The 21,563-nt window shown below is 37.7% G+C and overlaps 1 protein-coding gene across 4 annotated transcripts in view; it reads right to left on the reverse strand.

Annotated features, from left to right (window-relative positions):
• Positions 1-21,563, reverse strand: part of LOC105010659 (protocadherin-15) — a 226,731-nt gene that overhangs the window by 70,507 nt on the left and 134,661 nt on the right. For all 4 annotated transcript variants that reach the window (XR_004575807.1, XR_004575806.1, XM_034292761.1 and 1 more), the window contains exons 20-22: positions 13,884-14,189; positions 11,900-12,130; positions 4,742-4,858 (exon numbers count right to left, since the gene is read on the reverse strand). Coding sequence is in view for 2 of the 4 variants with exons in the window: in XM_034292761.1 (XP_034148652.1) it covers positions 4,742-4,858; positions 11,900-12,130; positions 13,884-14,189 (654 nt within the window). In the remaining 2 variants the exon portion in view is untranslated. The remainder of the gene's footprint in view (positions 1-4,741; positions 4,859-11,899; positions 12,131-13,883; positions 14,190-21,563) is intronic.

Consider the following 21,563-nt stretch of genomic DNA (forward strand, 5'->3'; position numbering starts at 1 on the left):
GACTGTCATAGTAAAGAAGAGGAAATCAAATGCAATATACAGTATACTAAGATAAAATGACAGCGAGGGATTTTCAAACAATGTTATTCCCCCAAGACTGGGCCTTGTATTTAACATAAAAACAGGCAGGTCATAAATAAAAGAACAGGAATAGAGACCCTGGATAATGAATGTGATATAAAAAAGTATATAAACATCTGCTAGGAGAAGAAGGCAGAGCCAAAAGCCAATAAATTTCACTAGATACATCAAATATGCAATGGCCACAAAATCACTCAGTCAATTATGTTTGTGGGGTTACTCCAATGTCCACTCACTCAACATAGCCCATAGTAAATCCGCAGCCCATTAGAAAATAGCTTCTATTGATGATGCATTCTCACAACAGTGGATAAACTTTCCTCTCAACAGCCAGTGCCTGCTAGTTTCTGCTTTGTTTAATCAATTTCTTGATCAAATAGTCAGATACATTTTCCCATTTTTTCCCCGACACAAACGTTGTGATGTTCAATTTCTCGATGATGGCCACGGCTCCACTTAACACATCCCGCCAAGCCGGTCTGATTCTTATCACATCGCTTGCAGGACCTCAGCACTACTAAGATGCAGACAAGGAGTCACTAGAGTGTTACATGACAAGGCAGTCCTGTCCAACATCTATCCGTCGACACTGGGTGGTGCTGAGCCAAACTGCACTGGCCTTTGATGGAACTCCAGGTACACAGGTGTGGATTTGAACTGCTGGACCCAGTGACACAGTTGTGCTGCATGGGTCGAATTAGACCAACCCTCAACAGCTACCTAGCTAAATGGTCTGATTACTTTTTTCTGAATAAACCTGCTAGCTCATTTTAATGTCTGCCTGTTAGCTATGACTTTGGTGCAGGAAATATTTGTATATGCGGCACATCTAACCTCTGGTAGTAGCTACTGAGGAACTTAGAGTTGCAACTAATACCTAGCAGGTTCACAGAGATCATGGCCTATCAACCTATCCACTACTGTAGCTAGGATTTTAACAAACTTGATTATTTGAAGTTGTCACACTAATCCAGTTAACTAAAGGAGACAGATTATCTCTGCGTCCCTCTAAACTCGTTATTTCATCCTAAAACATGTCATTGAAAATAATTCAAAACAGCTGATTTAGATGAATGTTCTATTAATTAAACATTTTTAATTATATTTGTCATTATATATTTTATTAAGACACCAAAGGTGCACAGAATGACTTATTAGCAACATACTTTGACAGATTTTGCACAATAGGCCCTAACTACAGTAATTATTTTAGGTAACTTCTTAAGATTAATTAATTGGACTGTTATTTTCTTTTTCATGTGCTCGTTATGACATAAAGTTAAAATTAGGTGAAATCAACTAACAGATGCAGATGGTCACATGACATGTCTCAATTTTCTGTAAATGTTGTTTTTTTAAATCATAATAACATTGGTGCATGTAGTGAAATCGCCATTGCCAAAAGCAATTCTGCTCTTTTGTATTTTGAACAGCAATTCTCAACTCCACTAATTCTCATGAAGTGTGCAATGGGGAATGTACATACTGTAGTGATGCAACAGCATGAAGGAAAATGAATAGCAATTAATTCTCACCATACTAATTAACTAAATACTCAACAGAGTAATAAACCTATACTGCATAATAAATAAAGCATAGTATATTGCTACTACAACAATAATAAAAAAACAAGTTTAATCTAGATAGGGAGTGTCATGACTAACACGTAGTTAATAAGGATGGATTGCTGTCCCATACATATTTTCTTTACATTGTGTAACATAAACTTGATGATTGTGCACAGTTCATGCCTCATCTCATCTTTTTTAACAAACAGTGGCTAACTTCCTTGATTAACCACTCTAGATTGTTGAGGGTGGAATTCTTAGCTTGTCAGAATATAATCAGCATAAATCATCACGATAAATATATATATATATATATATATATATATATATATATATATATATATATATATATATATATATATATATATATATATATGTTTGGTAGTTTAAGTCAAGCTAGCCAGCCACTCTCTGTTTGAGAGAACAGCTGAACTTAGTTCTAAGAACTACAGTGGCCACATTATGGTGCAAAAAAAATACAACTATAATATAAAAAATATAAAAGTGTCTTAAAATAACAAAATGTATACTATTACCCAACCTATCAGTAACTGTACAGTTTTTACAGTTCAGTTGTATATAACACAATTTTATAATTCACAATTTAAAATACAACAGTGTATAGTAGTTACTCTCTGAACATCTCAGACTTATTTTTGAAGAATGTTTTCATCCTTTGGGCTCTAACTGTTTCACAATTTAGAATACAACAGTGTATAGTAGTTACTCTCTGAACATCTCACACTTATTTTTGAAGAATGTTTTCATCCTTTGGGCTCTAACTGTTTCAAACCAATACTTTCCATAATGACTCCTTAGTCCTGCTACTTTGAATGGAAACAACAGTTGCATGATCACTACTTCATATTTTCCAACACAGTGAGATGAAAATGTTATATAGGAGATCAATGATGATGCTGTTTTAATAAAGTATAAGAGCTACACATGGGAGCCAGAAATGTAGAAAATCAATATGCAATCTATTTCATACTGCTCTGACCACCTTAACAGGGCAGACTCTGCTTAACAGGGACATGGACATGGACACATACATTAACATACGCAACTCACCTATACAATCAGACATACAAATGCACAAACACACTGTGTAAATATTTCTGGTGTAAAATTTACAAAGTAAAAGTACTCCCCTTTGTTCATCAGTTTTGGTAAGTTTACAATTAAGAGCTTCATGACCAGCTAAAGGGAGTTTATAACTAACCAATTACCTTAATACATACTGTAATCTTTCACTACTCCTTTTTATTTCATTGATCACTGGTTAGGTATGAACTCCCCATACCTCTACTCCCTTTGAATGGAACTTAATCATTTCAACAAATTGAATTATTTGACTGAAGCTGTCTTTCTCCAAGTCCATTAAACCAGGGTGTCCCAAGGCGGTCCACAAAACAATCAGTTCCATCTATACATTTCAAAGTAAGCAGAGGGTGGCTGGTCTCTGATCACATAGACCTGTTGTGCAAGTCTTGATCAAGACACATAATCCCTCACACAGTAGATTAACAGAAATGCATAAAACACATCAGCGGGCAAGATCTTTCACTAGCCAGATTATCTATACATAAAAACAGCAACATTTCTTCAAATTGACCTATCCACCTATCTAGTCTGTAATCTGTCACAATGTAAAAGCCAAGTGCCTATCTGCTGATTAAATCATGTATTTCTCTCATGAGGAAAAAAACTGTCAAAAACATTCTACATTTGGGTTCCAGGCAACCTTTTAATAGAGAAACTGTTAGCCTCCACATTTCTGCAAACAAGTTGGTGTGTTCCGCACAGCCCTAAATAATGTCCTGGAACGCAGTTCTGTAAAATTAGAAGGGGCTCTCCAGTTAACACAGGCCCAAGCCAAGCACTGAACATCTCAAATGTGACATGGAGAGGAATCAGTATGTTTGGTCGTGGAACGCGTATAATTGTTATCGACATGATTAGCTAGTATGCTGTGGCCCAAAATGCCGAAAACTGTCCATCTCTGAGATTTGATTCCTGTTCTCAATCCGCTTTCCCTGATCAGATCAGCTAAGGAGTAGGAACACAACCAAAGCTCAATTAAAACCGCACTCTACAACCGAATTACACAACAGAGGCCAAATGAAGAATGGTCTTAAAAATGAGGTATGGAAGTGGGTGTGTGTTAGTTTGTTTATCGGGGCACATACTAGGTTAAGCCCCCCGCTCCACCTGACAAAAATGACTGTGACAGTCATCCTGTCATTAAAGCTTGCTGAGCTCCAACATCCAGGTCAATAGGAGACTAGGTAAAACAGTCTCATTAGTTTTTCTAATCCCTGGTGTCTATCTCTCCTCCAGAGTTATACTATATCTGTCCGAGTAGGGATACACCTCTCTGTGTTGCTTTAATTCAGTATTTAAATCCACCTGCCTACTTAATTCTCATTTGACATCAAATGTAGGTCCATCTGTATGGTGCCATTAGAAAAAATAAACATTTATTCCAAACTCAGAACATGATAACACACACTGAAATCAAGACTTGTTACCAATCAGTAAAGCCAATCAGAGCAATTTAGCAAATGCTGGGCCCCTATTGCATTCACCTAAGTAAAACAAAACATAGGCCAGTGGTGTTTAAGTTATGACTAACCTTCATAAGTAGCATACAAAGTAAGGAATGGTTGATACAGATCGATACTCCCCCCATATTTTATTGTGGGTCTCAACATTTCCAGTCTCACAAACAAAAGAAAAGTTTGAGGAAGGGAGCAATAGAGTATCTAGAAAACATACTCTGCATGGAAGGCTGTATGGAAATGCTCGACCATGGCAAAACCATTAACACAGGAGGCAGTTAAACAGAAACTGAGTTGTTTAACATACCAATCAAAAGTAATCATCACATTAGGACAACTGTGAAAAAGCCAAAAGAACAGATGCATCCCAACGAGATTGCATTTGGCTGGTAGTGGTTTCTATCACTGCACGGTGTGATGAACAATCATTATGTAATCAGCTATGAGGCCATGAGGTGTCAATGTCTGGTATAAGAATAGCACTTATTGTCAATCTGAATTATGAGAAAATGAGCAGTCAGTGATACTCACAGGAGGGTCTTGGTCCTCGGCAAAAACAGTGGTAATGACCGTTCCTTTTTCTGCGTTAGGGGCCACCAAGCCCTTATAAAGCACTTGGCTAAACACTGGGGAAAAGTCATTCATATCCTGCGAATAAAAAAGACAGCATACATGAAGTACTGTAATATAATGTGCATATTTGTATATTTGTAAATGTTATGTTACGGCAAAATCAGAATGTATAGGGCAGAGCATGAACCACATAATATTCAGTATTATTTGACATGATTGTCAGTCTTAAATGTTATCAAACAGTCTATAAGTGATATTAAACACCACTGTCTTTCAGATATTAATCTGACTAGGAAGACTGACAGAAATACACTATAGCAGATCTCTATGGATTATCTGTAGATTTATCAGGGTCAAATTGTATCTCCTGCCTTTTTTTTCCAGACTGTGATACACTACAATCTGCAGGTCTAGCAAAGAATCAGTGGCAGCATTGAATTAGATTCACAATATATATATATTACTTAAAATACTGGAATGTTTTAAATAGGAGTAAAGTTGGACCTTGCAAGATTTGTCTGCATGGCTCCAGGCTTTTTCTAAGACTCTGGACATATTCTTATCTGACAGAAAACCTATTATTAAACTATACAGTGCCTTCTGACAGTATTAGAAAGGAGAAATATTGATAGACTTTCGCCACTGATCTCCCACCTTTCATACTTCTAACAACATACTGTGTCTATTGACATATAGGACCTGGTGAGTCAATAATTAAGACATACAGGGACAAAAGGTGAGGCAGAGTCTTAAGCGCAACTGGACACCATCCATCTCTAAGTATTAAGTTTTGTCCTCAGTGGACATTCTTAGAACAGCTTTAATCTCACTAATGGGAGTGTTCCATGTACCGTCTCACGTAGCAATAACAAAAAATGTATGAGCACCTTCAGTAACTCACCCTCCTGATAAAGATGAGTAAAACCAAGCTTAATACAACAAATAGCTCAAATATTGAGTTACAACATATTTGATGCAGAAAAAAAAAGTTGGAAAAATGACAGTATGTTATTTTAGTTTAACACAACTTCTCAGAGAATTATTAAGTTTCAGTACAATGAAAGACGCAAAAAATATTGCATTTTTTTTAAATATTGTTTTGTGATTGTTTTAGGACTGGTGACAATCCTATTAATTTTTCATCAACATGTGACTTAATATAAACTAGTTATGTTAAAGGGGAATAATGACACTAGTTCATGAATAGTTTTTTAATTAATTGAAGTACTTGTTGGACTTTCTCTAAGCACGCAACGCTCTCATTCAGGGAGACCAGGGTTGAGCTAGCGCGAGTGCAGTTTTATCTGGTTACATAGTTCTGCCCTACTAAATCTATTTGGTTGAACTTTGTGAAATAATAAATATATGCATAAAAATGTAACGTTCTGTCAGGAATGTTGGCTTGTGCAATAAGCCCATGAGTCGTCTATGGAAAGAAAGTGGAAACTTTTAAAACTTCTCTACCTGAATGGGTCAGTTGAACAATTACTTAAAGCAATTTGCACATGTACATAAAATTTTGATATTCCTTGTTTGTTTTATTTATGAAAGATAATGTATTTTCCAGACTATTTTAAATTGCAACTTCCCAGCAAACATTTAAACAAGGTCGTTATGCATTAATGGCTATGACTGACATAGTCCTTGAGATAGAGATCAAACACTGACATCATAATATGAATAAACATGTAAATCCCAGAAGTAGAAGCAATTGAACAACACATTGATTCATATAAAATAATGGCATTTTTGATGGCATGATTGAATTGGGCTGGAACAAAAAACAGGCGTTGACACTAAGTGCCCCTAAATAAACCTAGCATCTAAGCATGCCTAGAGCACCTTCATATGAAAGGCAAAGACTCATTCCCAGACAGGTTTCCACTCACAGACGTTTCCACTCTATCTATATTCAGCTTGTGTTTTGTAGAGCTGACAAACTATGATTCACCGCTTCTGCTTTCAATAACAAAGCCTTGCTGTGATATTGTCCGCAGTTTTGTTTGTGCAGGTGGAGAATACACACCAGATACACAGGATGTTCTAACTGTCTTTGTGAGGATATTTTACCAAACCCCTAAACCTAACCTTTTAGTCCTGCAAAACTTCCCCAGAAGGTGGAATTGTCCTTGTTTTGATTGTATGTTTAAATATGAACAACAGGGCACAGGTAAACTACTTATCTATTACTATCCTAACCCTATTGTATCTATTACTGCAAAGTTTTCCATGGACATCAAACAAGAAACCTTCAGAGAAAACAATGAAAACCTCTGCAAGTGTAATGGAAGGACATTTCCAGTCATAGGAACCCAGCGTGAATCCATCAGCCCCACTTTGATTAATTTATGCCTTATCAGATAGAAGCCAGAAGGGAGTGTTAAAGGAATCACCACTGTGCCAAACACTGTTCCTGGGTGACTATAAGAAAACCGCATCAAAGTGAGGACGAACTCTACAGTGCAAGGCCCTGGGGCCGATGGCAGCTTCTGATGGGCTTCAGTGCCACCCATAACGTGCCCATTGCAGAAAGGACTGTGTTGTTTCGACCATCACACTGATGTCTTATCAACCAAAGTGGCCCCCAATGAAACATTAGTTAAGAACACTGCTCTACAAGAAGGCTGAGTTTGCAGAGGGAGAACTTAAGGGACCAAACCTCCTTTCTGTAATGTCCTAACAGTAAATGCAGAGTGGAAGTCAGCTGTTCTGTTATGGGGCAAAAAGAAAATCCATAAGATAAAACACGTACACTCTGAAAAAGCATATGCATTGTTTGTTTGCCAACTGAGTGTAAAAACTAGAAGGCCCTATGCCTATACACATACACACAGAAACATATGTACATGCACAAAGAGTGAGCCAAAACAGGAGGCGTCTGATCCGTTCGTTTGGATGGACCGTCTAATCTCCTGAAACATTGGAATGGGAATGCCTGTGTCTGGAAACCCTCATCTAATTTCAGTCACAAAGCTAATGAGTCATTCAACACTGGAATAGCACCGGGCTAACACAACCGCTAGTTATCAATCAGCACGTCTTTGTAATTTGAAGACTGAGGGCAGGAAGGCATGGGAGGCTATGGATACAATATGTGCTCAGCCCTGGATAAGCCGAAACAAATGCACAATCTTGACTGCATTTCATGGGTATTCTAGCTAGCTGAAGGCAATTGTAACATTTGGTTGACAGCATATAATGCTGTAATATCATGAGTGCTATTTATGTAGTGCAAATGTATAACTTCAAATACTGCTACTGACATAGGCTCGTTATTATTTCACTATACAGATAAACATATTGCCTCTAACATTGCTTCAAAAGAAAATTATCTGCACATATTACCACCATGTTTAATATTGTATCTCCTATCAAGAGCACCTGATGTGTATAATTGTTACTACTGTACTGCTTAAGGCAGTGAAATAGCATTGCTGATTATTTATGACAATATTTATTGCAGTATTTATAAGTAGATGCAAAAAACAACCAGGATTTAGGGCATTTTCATAAAATGTAGGGGATAGTGCGATATGTTAAGCCAAAGATAAGTTTAGTTGAGTTGCAGCAGTGTTTTTGTAAAATCCAACAAATTGATATTTTGACCTAACGTTTATGGTTATCATTTCATGTAATCTGTGAATGAAGGAACCACTCAGTTTAAAAGTGGTGCAGTTAGGTCCGGAAATATTGGGACACTGACACAATTTTCATAAGTTCGGCTCTGTACACCACCACAGTGGGTTTGAAATGAAATGTTGAAGTGTACGAATGCATGCTTGTTCTGTTTAGTTTACAGAACATTGGTTGTCCGTACACAGGAAGTCACGTTCAGTCAAAGACAGTAATTAGCCAATGGGCTTACAGTACTGTGTATTCCAGGTTGTGTCTATAAAGTAGAGGTACGACCGGAAGTTTCTTTGAGATTGAGTTAGATGAGCTTGTGTTTGTAAGACAGAGTATCAAGTCTGTAACATCATGAACAATAGACTATCAAATGCTGCTATAAATAATTTAATTACTCTCTCCCTTTACGACCGGGTACGTGATCCTTATTTCAACCACTATACAAAACAGCTGATTTCTAACAGAAACAACCAAGATGCAGTTGAAGTGCAGACTTTCAGATTTAATTCAAGGGGTTGAACAAGGGGTTGCAACCATTTTCATACAACAGCCCCTTTATTTCAGGGGCTAAAATGTAATTGGACAAATTTAAACAATCTTAAATAAAATTTTTATTTTTAATATTTTGTTGAGAATCCTTTGCAGGCAATGACTGCTTTAAGAGTGGAACACATGGACATCACCAAATGCTAGGTTTCCTCCTTTGTGATGCTTTCCCAGGCCTTTACTGCAGGTATCTTCAGTTGTTGTTTGTGGGTCTTTCTGCCTAAAGTTTTGTCTTCTGCAAGTGAAATACATGCTCGATCAAGGTGAGGTCAGGTGATTGACACGGGCATTGCAGAATATTCCACTTCTTTGATTTAAAAAACACCTGGGTTGCTTTCGCAGTTTGTTTTGCATTGTCCATCTGTAAAGTGAAGTGCCATCCGATCAACTTTTGGCTGAATCTGAGCAAACAATATATCCCTAAACAATTCATCCGGCTGCTTCTGTCTTGTCACATCATCAATAGGCACTAGTGACCCAGTGCCATTGGAACATTGCATGCTCATGCCATTACACTGTCTCCACTGTGTTTTACAGATGATGTGGTATGCTTCGGATCATGAGCCATTTCTAGCCTTCTCCATACTTCTTTCATCCCATTATTTTGGTACAGGTTGATCTTAGTTTCAACTGATCCAAAGACTGCTGTTCCAGAACTGGGCTGCCTTTTTTAGATGTTTTTTGGCAATGTCTAATCTGGCCTTTCATGTTCTTGAGGCTTATGAATGGTTTGCACCTTATGGTGAACCCTATGTATTTGCTCTCATGAAGTCTTCTCTTTATGGTAGACTTGAATAATGATATGCCTACCTCATGGAGAGTGTTCTTCACTTGGCTGGATGTTGTGAATGGGTTTCTTTTACGATGGAAAGGATCCTACAATCCTGTTTTCTCATGACATCCAGGCTTTTTTATATTGCAGAGCTCCCCAGTGTGTTCTTTATTTCTCAGAATGTATCAAATTGCTGATTTGGCCACTCCTAATGTTCCTGCTATCTCTCTGGTGGATTTTTTTCACAGCATTAGGATGGCCTGTTTCACTTGCATTGAGAGCTCGTTTGACCGCATGGTGTGGGCTGACCGCATAGTGTGGGTATAAGTAATAGCTCACACCTGTCCAAGAAACAGCTTTTGAGTCAGTTATGCAATTACTTTTGTTCCCTTCAAAAAGAGGGGGCTAAATATTAAAGAGATTTAATTCCTTCCTCCAATTTGGATGTGAATACCCTCAAATTAAAGCTGAGAGACTGCACTTTAAGTCCATATTCATTATTTTACTGTAACTTTGATACATTTTGGTAAACAGCCAAGATAACAAAACTTGTGTCAGTGCCCAATTATTTCCAGACCTAACTGTAAGTAAGAACAAACACTAAGAAAAATGCATGCCTTTTATTAATGGCTTCAAGACACTGACATCTAAATCAAAGTAGAGCTTCAACTTCCTTGGTGTCCAACAACAAACACATTCCACACACACCCATACAGTTGAGAAGGGAAGCATGTCAATGGCTCTTTCCTGATTAGGGGCTGCAAAGATTTGTCACGTGCCCTGAAGTTCTTAAAACGTCTCCACCCACTCACACATACCTACATACTTAACTTTTTTTTATTTATCAAGGTTGCAATACTTGAAATGTTTTCATCACCTAGGAGTCCTGTCAAGGTTATGTTTAATGTCTAGATGCTGCGGGACAACACTTTTCTTATCCATGCCATTATTGCTTCTTCTTTAATTATTAATTATTTATTTATTTAATTAAAAATGATTTTTTTTTATATTGAAACATATTAAGTAATACTAAAAAAATACTCTTTGATTCGGCACTATTTAAATATACTTAAAAGGGAAAATGCAATTCGGTGTGTTTCTTTCAGTCTTACTTTTAGATTTCAGACCTAATTATGCAACAGAGACATATTTTTTTTACAGAGAGTTCAACCAATAACAACATTAATTGATTGAGTATGCTGTCTGATCCTATAATTAATGGAGTCATGTTTTGTAGTAATTATTGTGGCCTTTGTATTTTGACAATTGTTTGATCACACTAGTGGAGGGTATATATGGTAGTTTTGGTGAAATATAGCCACTGGAATTGTGTCAACAATGTTCCTGTGGGCAACAACATTGCAGGACACAGTCATGTTGGCAATTTCTTGTGGGGTTTGTGGGGTTTGTAAAGTCTGATGGAAGCCCCACTTCCTTATTAAATTGTCTTCCCACTCTTGGCATTTCAATATGGGAGTGGTGCTAGTTTTTACAGATTCCCCAGAGCTTGCTAACTACACAGTCTTTTTGCAAAACTTAGGCTGCTTCTGATAATTAAAAGGCACAATAATATACAATTACCTGTTGATATTATTATTCTCTTGCAAGGAAATGCAGTGAAATGCAAAAATTCTCGTATTTGTATCAAATGAGGAAATTATATGTTAGTATTAATGGACATGGCAGAGTTGGTTGCCCTTCTGGCATGGGTCTGAAGAATGTTTTCTGGATGAGCTTGGTTTTTGCTCTAAAATTCACTGTGAAGTGAGGGACCTTATATAAAGGTGTGTGTGCCTTTCGAAATGATATCGAAATAGTTGAATTTCCCACAGGTGAACTCCAATCACGTTCTAGAAACATCTCAACAATTAACAAAGGCCAAATAATGTCTTTGAGCTCAATTAGGAGTGTCCTGGAAAAAAAAGTCTGAATGCAAATGTGTATGAGATATTTCCATTTTCCATCTTTAAAAAAATCAAACGCATTTTGTCAGTTTGCAATTACAAGGTATCGCATTGGTAGCAAAATTAGGTCTATAACACAAAAAAAAGAGTAGAAAGTGAAGGGGTCTGAAGACTTCACTCATACTATGCACTAGCCTGCTCAACCTTTTGGCTTTTACAATTATGACAAACAGAGTGAATACATACTGTAGCACCAGCCGGTCTTACCGTGATCCTAACAGTGACAGTGGCCTGACCGGGAGGCATGGTCCCTAACTGGTCCACGGCCTCCACCAGAAAGGTATATGTTGCCCCCATGCCCATATTAGCTAGGCTCTCAAAATCCAGGGTCTGCAGCACCGACAGCTCGCCGGTGATCGGGTTCACCAAGAAAAGCTGGCTGGCCTCTTCAGACTTGATTCGGTATGTCACATTAGAGAACAAGTCTGCATCCACCGCCTGGGACAGAGAGAGAGAGAAAATAAAAGAAGATATACAGAGATAGAATGAGCGAGGCCGGGAGGAGTTAGTCAGAGCCATTGCAAATAAATGGAAAATGGTCTAAATATTTGCAAAAGTGATTAACGTGTAAAGTGAGCAGTAATGTAATAAAATTAATACAAGCACTGTTTAAACGGATTCCATAGAGATTGTTTACTTGGCTCTTCATAGGTTATGTATGGGTCTAAGATGATTATTAAAGGGAACGTACTGTACACACACACACACACACACACACACACACACACACAAGAAAAATCCACTTGACCAGCGGAGCCAGCCGGAGCCAAACAGAAATGATGCTTATATGGCCAGTTAATAAGGAGACAGCTATACTATAGCTAACAAAATATTTCAGGTCAAATATTTCAACAAAAATGCACAATTGAAAGTGAAAAGAAGTGCCCATTGCCTCATCCACAATATTTAGCTACAAAAGTGTAATTTCTCACTAAACACTAAAGCTTTTGTAAAAAAAGGAATACTGTGAAACGTCATCCAAATACTCAAGATGTGTGTGACTGAGCAGCAGTCAGCTGGATAAAAGCTCTTTTTTACATCAGCTGTTGTCACAAAGTGCTTTCACACCTCTTAGGATTTATAAAACAGTAAAAAGGCTACTATAGCTTGACCATTTTCCATTTTTCATGTTTATTATTTTATGGATTAAGGAAGGATACAAATTACCCGTTGCAACAGATTTTCAATACAATGCATTATGATGCAGTTTAACTCTCTTTTGTAATGCTAAATGTAATACAATTTGTTTATTTGCCAGGGTCAACCATAATTTTGTTTTAAATTATACAAGAAGATAAATTACATTTAACAGGGAAAATACACTCTCCAGAGCAAAGCAGTGGGGATCAGTGATGCATATGCCATGGAGACTGTCTCACTGGCATTCTTCACAGACAGAAACTAAATTGCTGACTGTTCCTACTCTGGTTGAAGATGTTCATTTCTTGGGACATAAGCATTGTTGGGGTTGCAGGTATCAGTTACTCATCTACACTTCCCCTTTTATCATTGTTCTCTAAGTCAAGTAATAATATCATTCACAATATGACAACAATTAGTTATCCTCTGTTCATGCTTTGCATTGGTGCTCTCTGGTATATTGCCATGGTTCTTTTCCTCAGAGCAAACAACAAGAAAATGCCTGAAAGTGCCTCTGAAATGTCTCTGAGATGGCTTCCATCAAGCTCCAAGAAGCTCTGGGTTTTTTGACAGCTACAATAATGTTTGTCAAGAGTTTGTTAGCTGGAGATGCTTTGAGGTTAAGGATGTTAAAAGGTGAATTTCACTGCCCCACACCCATTAAGTCTCACAACAAACAAATACAAAAAGAGCAAGCACACACACGACACACACCGACACACACAGACACACACCGACACACACTGACATACACACCGACACACACCGACACACACCGACACACACAGACACACACAGACACACACCGACACACACCGACACACACTGACACACACTGACACACACCGAAACATACCGACAAACATTGACACACACAGACACACACCGACACACACAGACACACACAGACACACACAGACACACACACAGACACACACAGACACACACAGACACACGAAACATACCGACACACATCGACACACACAGACACACACCGACACACACAGACCGACACAGACAGACACACACCGACACACACCGACACACTTACACTGAGGCGCAGCACCACAGTTCCCACAGGGCTGTTCTCTGGCACGTTGACCAGGTAGGTCTTTTGCGAGAACTCTGGACTGTTGTCGTCGATGTCGGTCACCTGGACAGAGAGTGTGACCATAGTCCTTCGGGGATCCACAGCCCCGTCTGAGGCCTCCACCACCAGGTCGTACTGACCTCTGAACTCCCGGTCCAGAGGAACGGCGGTGAAGATGCTGCCATTCTCGTTGACGGTGAAAAGGTCCGGGTGATTGACTATCCGGTAGTGCACCTGACCGTTAGCACCGGCATCTGGATCCGTGGCCTGCGGAGGAGGAAAAACACACAGCAGAGTTGGACCTGGTCAGTCCCTGGATGGGGGAACAAATACAGCTGAAAGTGGCGTTGTTTTAGGGTAAGCAGGAGGTCGAAGGATGGTCAAAGGATATTCCAATGGGGCAGGGCAACAAAGGGGTAACTGACCTGCATAAAGAACTTCATTTTGGATAAGGCATATAAAGGGTCCCTTGAGGTCCTTTGAAATCCCATGGTACATATACAGTGAACTTCAAAGTATTTGAATAGTGACTCATTTTATTCATATATTTTTTGCTCTCTTTTCCAGCACTTCGGATTTCAAATTATACAATGACTTTGTGGTGAAAGTGGAGACTGCCAACTTTAATTTGAGGGTAAATTCATCCATAACGGGTGAATAATTTAGAAATGACAGCATCTTATGTACATAGTTCTTCCATTTTAGTGTGCCCAACCTAGCCCCATTCAATCATTGCCAGTTAATAATCCCTCTGAATTCCAACGGGCAATATCACTCTTCACCTTTCCACCATGACGGTTGATGTGTGCTGAGTGTTTTGGTACCAAAATGGAGGTGGATGAGCAGAGCAACTACTGTAGGTGGAAAGGCACTATATGAATGAATGAATTATTAAGCAGTAAAAGCACAAGAGGTTATTCTACATTCATATATTACTGTAATATATTCAAAGGTAAAAGGTGTTGTTACTTGTTCACGCACAACGTGTACATCCGTGTGCTGAAACATGTTGGGAGATTTACTTAAACGTCTTTTAGGCAGATCAGCACTGAAGATGCTGATGTGATTGGTTGACTGGAGAGGGCGGAACTTCCATTTTAACACTGAGATCACTCAATATCAGTTTATTAGGGTAAGAATTTGTTATGGTACGGGTATGGGTTTAAAGCAGGGCCAAGTACTAACCTTTCGAGCAGGGGCAGGTACTAACCTCAAAGGTCTACTTTTCAGCCTGAAGTGAAACTCCAAAGTGCCCATGAGCAGCAGAGATCATGTTTTCTACTAACCATGCCTCTAGTTCCAAGAGCCATTGCAGATACTTGATCTTTGACACCAACAGATTACCGGATCTCATGATGAATTTAGGGTGTATGAAATAGTAATTAGATAACGCATTGGGGTGTGCACTGTGCAGATTACAATGATATGTTAAAAATGGCTCGGGGGAATGGAACATGAAGGGGGGAGTTAAAGGAGTTTCATTCAAAAAGTGGATGCATTAAATTAATAGTTCTATGTTAATTTGGCCAATTATACTGAAACCTTGTTCTCCAAACCACTCATTTACAGGTCAAATATATTGACTTTAAATACATAGACAAACACTGAGTACTTTAATTAGCAACTTTTACCACTTTTTAAAATTGCCTTCATCCATTTAACACATAGTTGAGCACATTTTTGAAAAGTCTTTTTTGTCCATAATGGTTCAACCCCAACATGACTAGTGGACCTACAATAAGCGGCGACCCTCTAGAAAATGTTCAGGGCACGTCAGTGCCGCCCGGCTGCACACACACAGTGATGTACACTTAATATTTGATGAGCTGATACTTTTCAAGAAATCCAGCCCAGTGTTCCTTTCAATATTTCCTTCTTTGTCACACTTGCATGACTAATTAACAGTATGTTCAAAAGTCCAAAAGCCTCTTCTTTTAGTCTGCTTTTCATCAAAGGGAATTCCTTGAAGGCTAAAGTAACATCCCATTACTTTATTCTTCTTATTATTAAAAAATAAAGGAAAGGACACTGGGACAGGGTACATACTGCAGTATAATTTAACATATTGGTAGCCACAGACAATGTTGTTGCTGTATTTCTTTCAAGAAATCACTTGCATATGAAATGTAATGCATAATGTTACATTCTGGTAAAACTTTTTAATTGACACATAAGGACATGATACCAAGAATAGTCTTTTCACATGTTGAATATAATCAGATAATTGTATGGGTACTACAAATGTAATGAACTCACTCATCTGAGTATATGTTAAAGTACATTGATTCTTACTTTGATCATTGCGTGTCTGTGTTTCTATGCCTGACAGCAAGATTTTTTTGTTAAAAGCATGCAGTAATTCTTCTTTGTTGTAATCATGGCAACAGGGAAGAAGAGGGAGTTGTAGGAAATGGAGAGAATGAGGGGAATCTTTGAAATCTGGCCACACTCCCCCTCTCACTGTTCGATTCAAGCCTGACTGAGTTATTGACTCTGGCTAGTGAAGGACAGAGTACCACAGATAGAATCAAAGACAAAAATAAAAAAATAAAAATAACAAGAGAGAGGGTTTCAATGGGGTAAGGGTGATTTAACCCCATTTGTATTACACAGAAAGCCAGATAAATGCCAAGCCAAGGCTAAAGATTGAACAATATGCCAATATGAGCAAATGAAACACCACATTACTCTGCAGTGAGTTCACATCATTATGCATCTCACAACTCATACACTTTATTCCTGAAATACATAAAGTAGTAAATAAATAAATTAACAATTAGGAATATTTAATTAGGATGACAAACACACACAAGCACACTAACACTGCAGGATTGGTTAGTGGCTGTTCTATAACCATACATTTTCCAGGGACAGTCCTCATTTTTGGTGGTCTGTCCCAAATAACAGCTGTTCCAGAAAATATACTTGGTCAGCCCTAAAAATATTTAAAATATATATATATTTAAAAATGATATTTAAATAAGCAGATGGTTTAGTCTAATCAGAATTGCATTTCAAAATGTTGTCAAACTCGCCTGCTCATGCAGCCCTTTTATGATTTTCAAAAAACTCAAGCATTGCAACCACTTCATTCGCACAACCTGAGAAAGTTCCATTTCATGCAACACATCTGCAACCAAACCTGGATATTCTGCAATGTTGAGAAGGAAAAAACTATATCTGTGTAATAACGGATAACAATTCTTAATAGGATGGTTTTGGACAACATAATGTATGAAGTGTATTAAATATTATAAAATGTCCCTTGCTTTCACAAAAAAAACTCAAGCAACTTAAGGTAACCAATTATTTTCGGACTCTCAATTCAAATGTAATTAGGTGGCAGACATAATTAACCCAGTTCAATTCTGAAACTTTTGTAAGAATTGATCTTATTGGACAAGAGGTCAGAATTGGTCTGTCTGTGAAAAAGCAGACTGATATCATGAACTTCCACTAGTGTGGAAACAGATAAGTATTGAATTGCATTGAATTTTATCATTTATATAGCAAAATCTACACAATATGAATGTTTCACAACCGTTTGCCTTATACCTGATAATAAACTTTAGGCTTACACATGTAGGCTTACTTCTTATGATGTAATGTCTAAACCAGGGAACTGAATGAATATACACTGAGGCAGAAGCATGATGGACATGATGTAGGTTATGACCGAGATCATGGTTATTAAAAAGATGCAGCTTACTGAAAATGGAAGGCATATTGTTGAGGTTGATGGGTTGATCAAGAAGCAAAAGGGGTGTCATGATTCAGTTAACAATGAATCTTTTCAACAGCCTCTTCAATTACCAATATTGCTTTATGCAGTTTTTACAGTCTACATTATTTAATTTATTCTTCAGTAATCATTATGTGTGTGCTTAGATTACAACAGCCTTCCTGGGAGGCATATATGGGCATATATGGCACTATAACATACAACCCTGTTTCCAAAAAAGTTGAAGGCAATCATGTGCAAATCATTTAATCCCTATATTGAATTGAAAATTGTATAAATGCAACATATCAATTGCTGAACCAGAGAAACATTATTATTCTTGTACAAATATATGCCCATTTTGAATTTGATGCCAGTAACACACTGCAAAAAAGTTGGCAAAGGGGCATTGTTTATTACCGTGTTGCATCATCTCTTTTTTTAACAACACTCTGTAAGCATTTGGGAACTAAGGAGACCAACTGCTATAGTTCTGAAAGTGAAATGTTTTCCCATTCTTGCTTGATATAGGATTTCAGCTCCATAACAGTTCAGGTTCTCCTTTGTCATATTTTCCATTTCATAATGCCCCAAATGTTTTCACTGGGTGACAGGTCTGGACTGCAGGCAGGCCAGTTTAGCACCCAGACTCTCTTACTACAGAGCCATGCTGTTGTAATACGAGCAGAATGTGGGTTGGCATTGTCTTGCTGAAATAAGCAAGGTCTTCACTGAAAAAAGCATTGTCTGGATGGCAGCATATGTTTCTCCAAAACCTGTATTGTTCAGCATTAATGGTGCCTTCACATATGTGTAAGTCATGCCGTGTGCACAACTGCACCCCCATAACATCGCAGATGTCAGATTTGGAACTGTGCACTGATAAGCCGGATGGTCCCTTTCCTTTTTAGCCCAGAGGACGCAGCATCCATGATTCCCAAAAATAATTATAAATATAGACTTGTCAGACTACAGGACAATTTTCCACTTCACCTCAGTTCATCTTAAATGAGCTCGGTGCCAGTGAAGGCACCATTGTTTCAGGATCTTGTTTATATCTGGTTTCTTCTTTGCATTATAGAGTTTTAACTACATTTGTGGATGTAGCGACAATCTGTGCACAGACAATGGTTTTCAGAAGTGCTCCTGAGCCCATGCAGTGATTTCCACTACAGAATAGTGTCTGTTTTTAATGCAGTGCCGCCTGAGGGCGCGCAGATTATGTTATGCCATTCAATATTGTCCCTTGCATACAGAGATTTCTCCAGATTCTCTAAATCTTTTAATTATATTATGTACCATCGATTATGAGATCCCCAAATTCTTTGCACTTTCATCAAATTCAAAGTGGGCATATACTTTTCAAGGAACAATAAACATTTTCAGTTTCAACATTTGATATGTTGTGTTTGTACTACCTTTTATTGAATATAGGGTTAAATGGTTATTTCCATTTTACACAGTATCCAAACTTTTTGGAAACCGAAACATAAAAACATAAGGTTAACCTGTCAACAATAACAGCCTGTGAGACCAGACTCCAGGACTCTTCTGGATATGAGGGAGTAGAGCATTGAAATATTGGAGCAGGATGCAGTTGAAATATAATAATAATAATAATAATAATATTGTTCAGTTAAATGTCATTCCTGGAGGGCCTTCTGGATGTCTTGTTTTACTTTTAAGAAGGTACATTTTCCAGACATGTGAAACCATGTAAAAAAAAAAATACAAGGATAATTCAGGGCCTCCAGAATTTAAAGATTTCCTATTTTTTAACGGACATACTGATATTTCTGATTGTCTTCAAAGACAATAGACTATGCATCATTTTTCATAAATGCACAGAAATAATGTGAAGAAATACATAGGCGTTAGTCTTATTTGGTTAGTTGCTAGACAAAGACTACCTATTTATAAATTGTTTTAAAAACAATTTAGAATGTTCAAGCATGCATTAGAAATTATAATTCAGATTATTTAAGTATCTTAATGCTAGCCACATAGTCACGGGAAGTAGGAGTTGTGGGGGTAATGACATTCTTTGCGAAAAAGTTGCGCCGTGTTGCTAAAACAACCTTCTTGCCCCCATTTCCCTCCTTTCCCAGCTTAAGGCTAACCATGAAGCACGTAAGGCAAAACCTTTTTGGGTTCAATGCATTCTGTGAAATAATACAACTGCAGATGGTGAGTTCACTTGCTCCCAACGTGTCCAGTCTAGGGCCTAACTTAAAATTGTCTAGCATGAGCAAACTTAAATATAAATGGATATAGTATATTGCAAAAAATGCTGGGGAAAGTTGGTAGACTCTTATTCAAAATGAGTGGCAGCTGTAATAGCACTCCGCAGGTATCTCTCTGTTTACACATAAATTAATGGTTCAACTTCTGTATGAGTCCATGCGCCAAAATACTCCCCCACAGGATTGTGCACTTTTGCTGTTGCTTTTTGCTTTGGCCATTTATCCTCTCACTCAAGCCCAAACATAAGGTCACATATAGCCATACAGCGTTATGATATTAAAGACACTCCAAATAAAATCTCTACACAAATTAATGTTTCCTCTACAGTATGTATTCATATCCCAACTTAGTATGAAGGACACACTTGGATAAATAACTGATTGGAATAAAAGCTCATGCCCATATGGATATAACACCCAAAATGTCCCTTCTCAGATAGACAAGCTAAAATCAAACCAACAATTTGGGAGAACCCTCCCAATATACCTGCTCAAAGTTGATTCCCCTAAAATGGTTGTTCTTCCACAATTGACTTATCCCTTCCAGAATATCCCCTATATTCAAACCAACATATATTATTTTATAATCAACTGGACCATTTATCTGGGAATGTAAAATGTATAGGTTATTCTGTAAATCTGAGGGAATTAAGGAGGGATGACTTGCTTCTCAAAATGTATGTTTTACTATTGGGTTTGGCTTGAATACTCTCTCGCATTGTCCAGTTGGCTTATAATAGAGCAAAATGATTCCAATCCTTTCTCTTGGCACAGTGATCATATCTGCTGTCAACCTGAAAAATCACTTCATGATCACAATTGCATTATAAATCTGGCATTTGGTAAATGATGGGTCATTTATACCAATGTATACTAATTCCAACTTCCAATAGCGAGAAAACCCTTCTTTGCCCCTTGTAACCTTGAAACTACATTAGAATGATGGAGAGAGGTTGGGATTCATAGCATAGGGTATAGTATCTGGACATAGAATGAGCCTTTACCTTCCTGGCTTTAGTAGAAATAAAATGTTGTCATACTTACAGATTAGAGACCATGTTATATAACAAATGAGTGATCGGTATTTGTGTTCCGTGGTTTGTGGAATAAATATATTGTGTGTCAACATGATGAAACACTAGACAAATCTCAACTTGAGGGGCTCCAGTTCTTATAGAATATGTTGAGATGACCCTTATGTCTCTTCCAGTGCTGCAAGACAATGATTCTCTAGGAACTGTTGTCCACTGTTAAATAAAATGTTGTGGTAGTGTGACATATTTATCATAACCTTTGACAAATAAGTGATAATTCGCTTGCAAGAAGAAAAAAATATTTAAGTTTGATTGATGCAACTTGGTACTGTCTAGGAAAATTGATTTGTACAGTAATATTTATTTTTCTGAGGATTTGGTTGCATAGTTTTTTTTACCACTTTGGAATAGACACATGACACATTCCAAACAATGCCCAGGTTTTGCTGAAGAAAACAAGGCGTTCTAAGTCACCCTTACATGGCAAAATAGGAAACAAAAACATATAATTAACAGGTAACAACATGAGCTACTGTACCTCTTATCGTTTAAACCAAACCAGGTCTGACATCAACACGACAAGGTATCAGGATGATCCCAACAAAGAAATATACTTACACTTTTCATCAAAGCATTGTATAGT

The sequence above is a fragment of the Esox lucius genome, chromosome 6 (assembly GCF_011004845.1).
Source record: "Esox lucius isolate fEsoLuc1 chromosome 6, fEsoLuc1.pri, whole genome shotgun sequence".
NCBI classification, from domain to species: domain Eukaryota; kingdom Metazoa; phylum Chordata; class Actinopteri; order Esociformes; family Esocidae; genus Esox; species Esox lucius.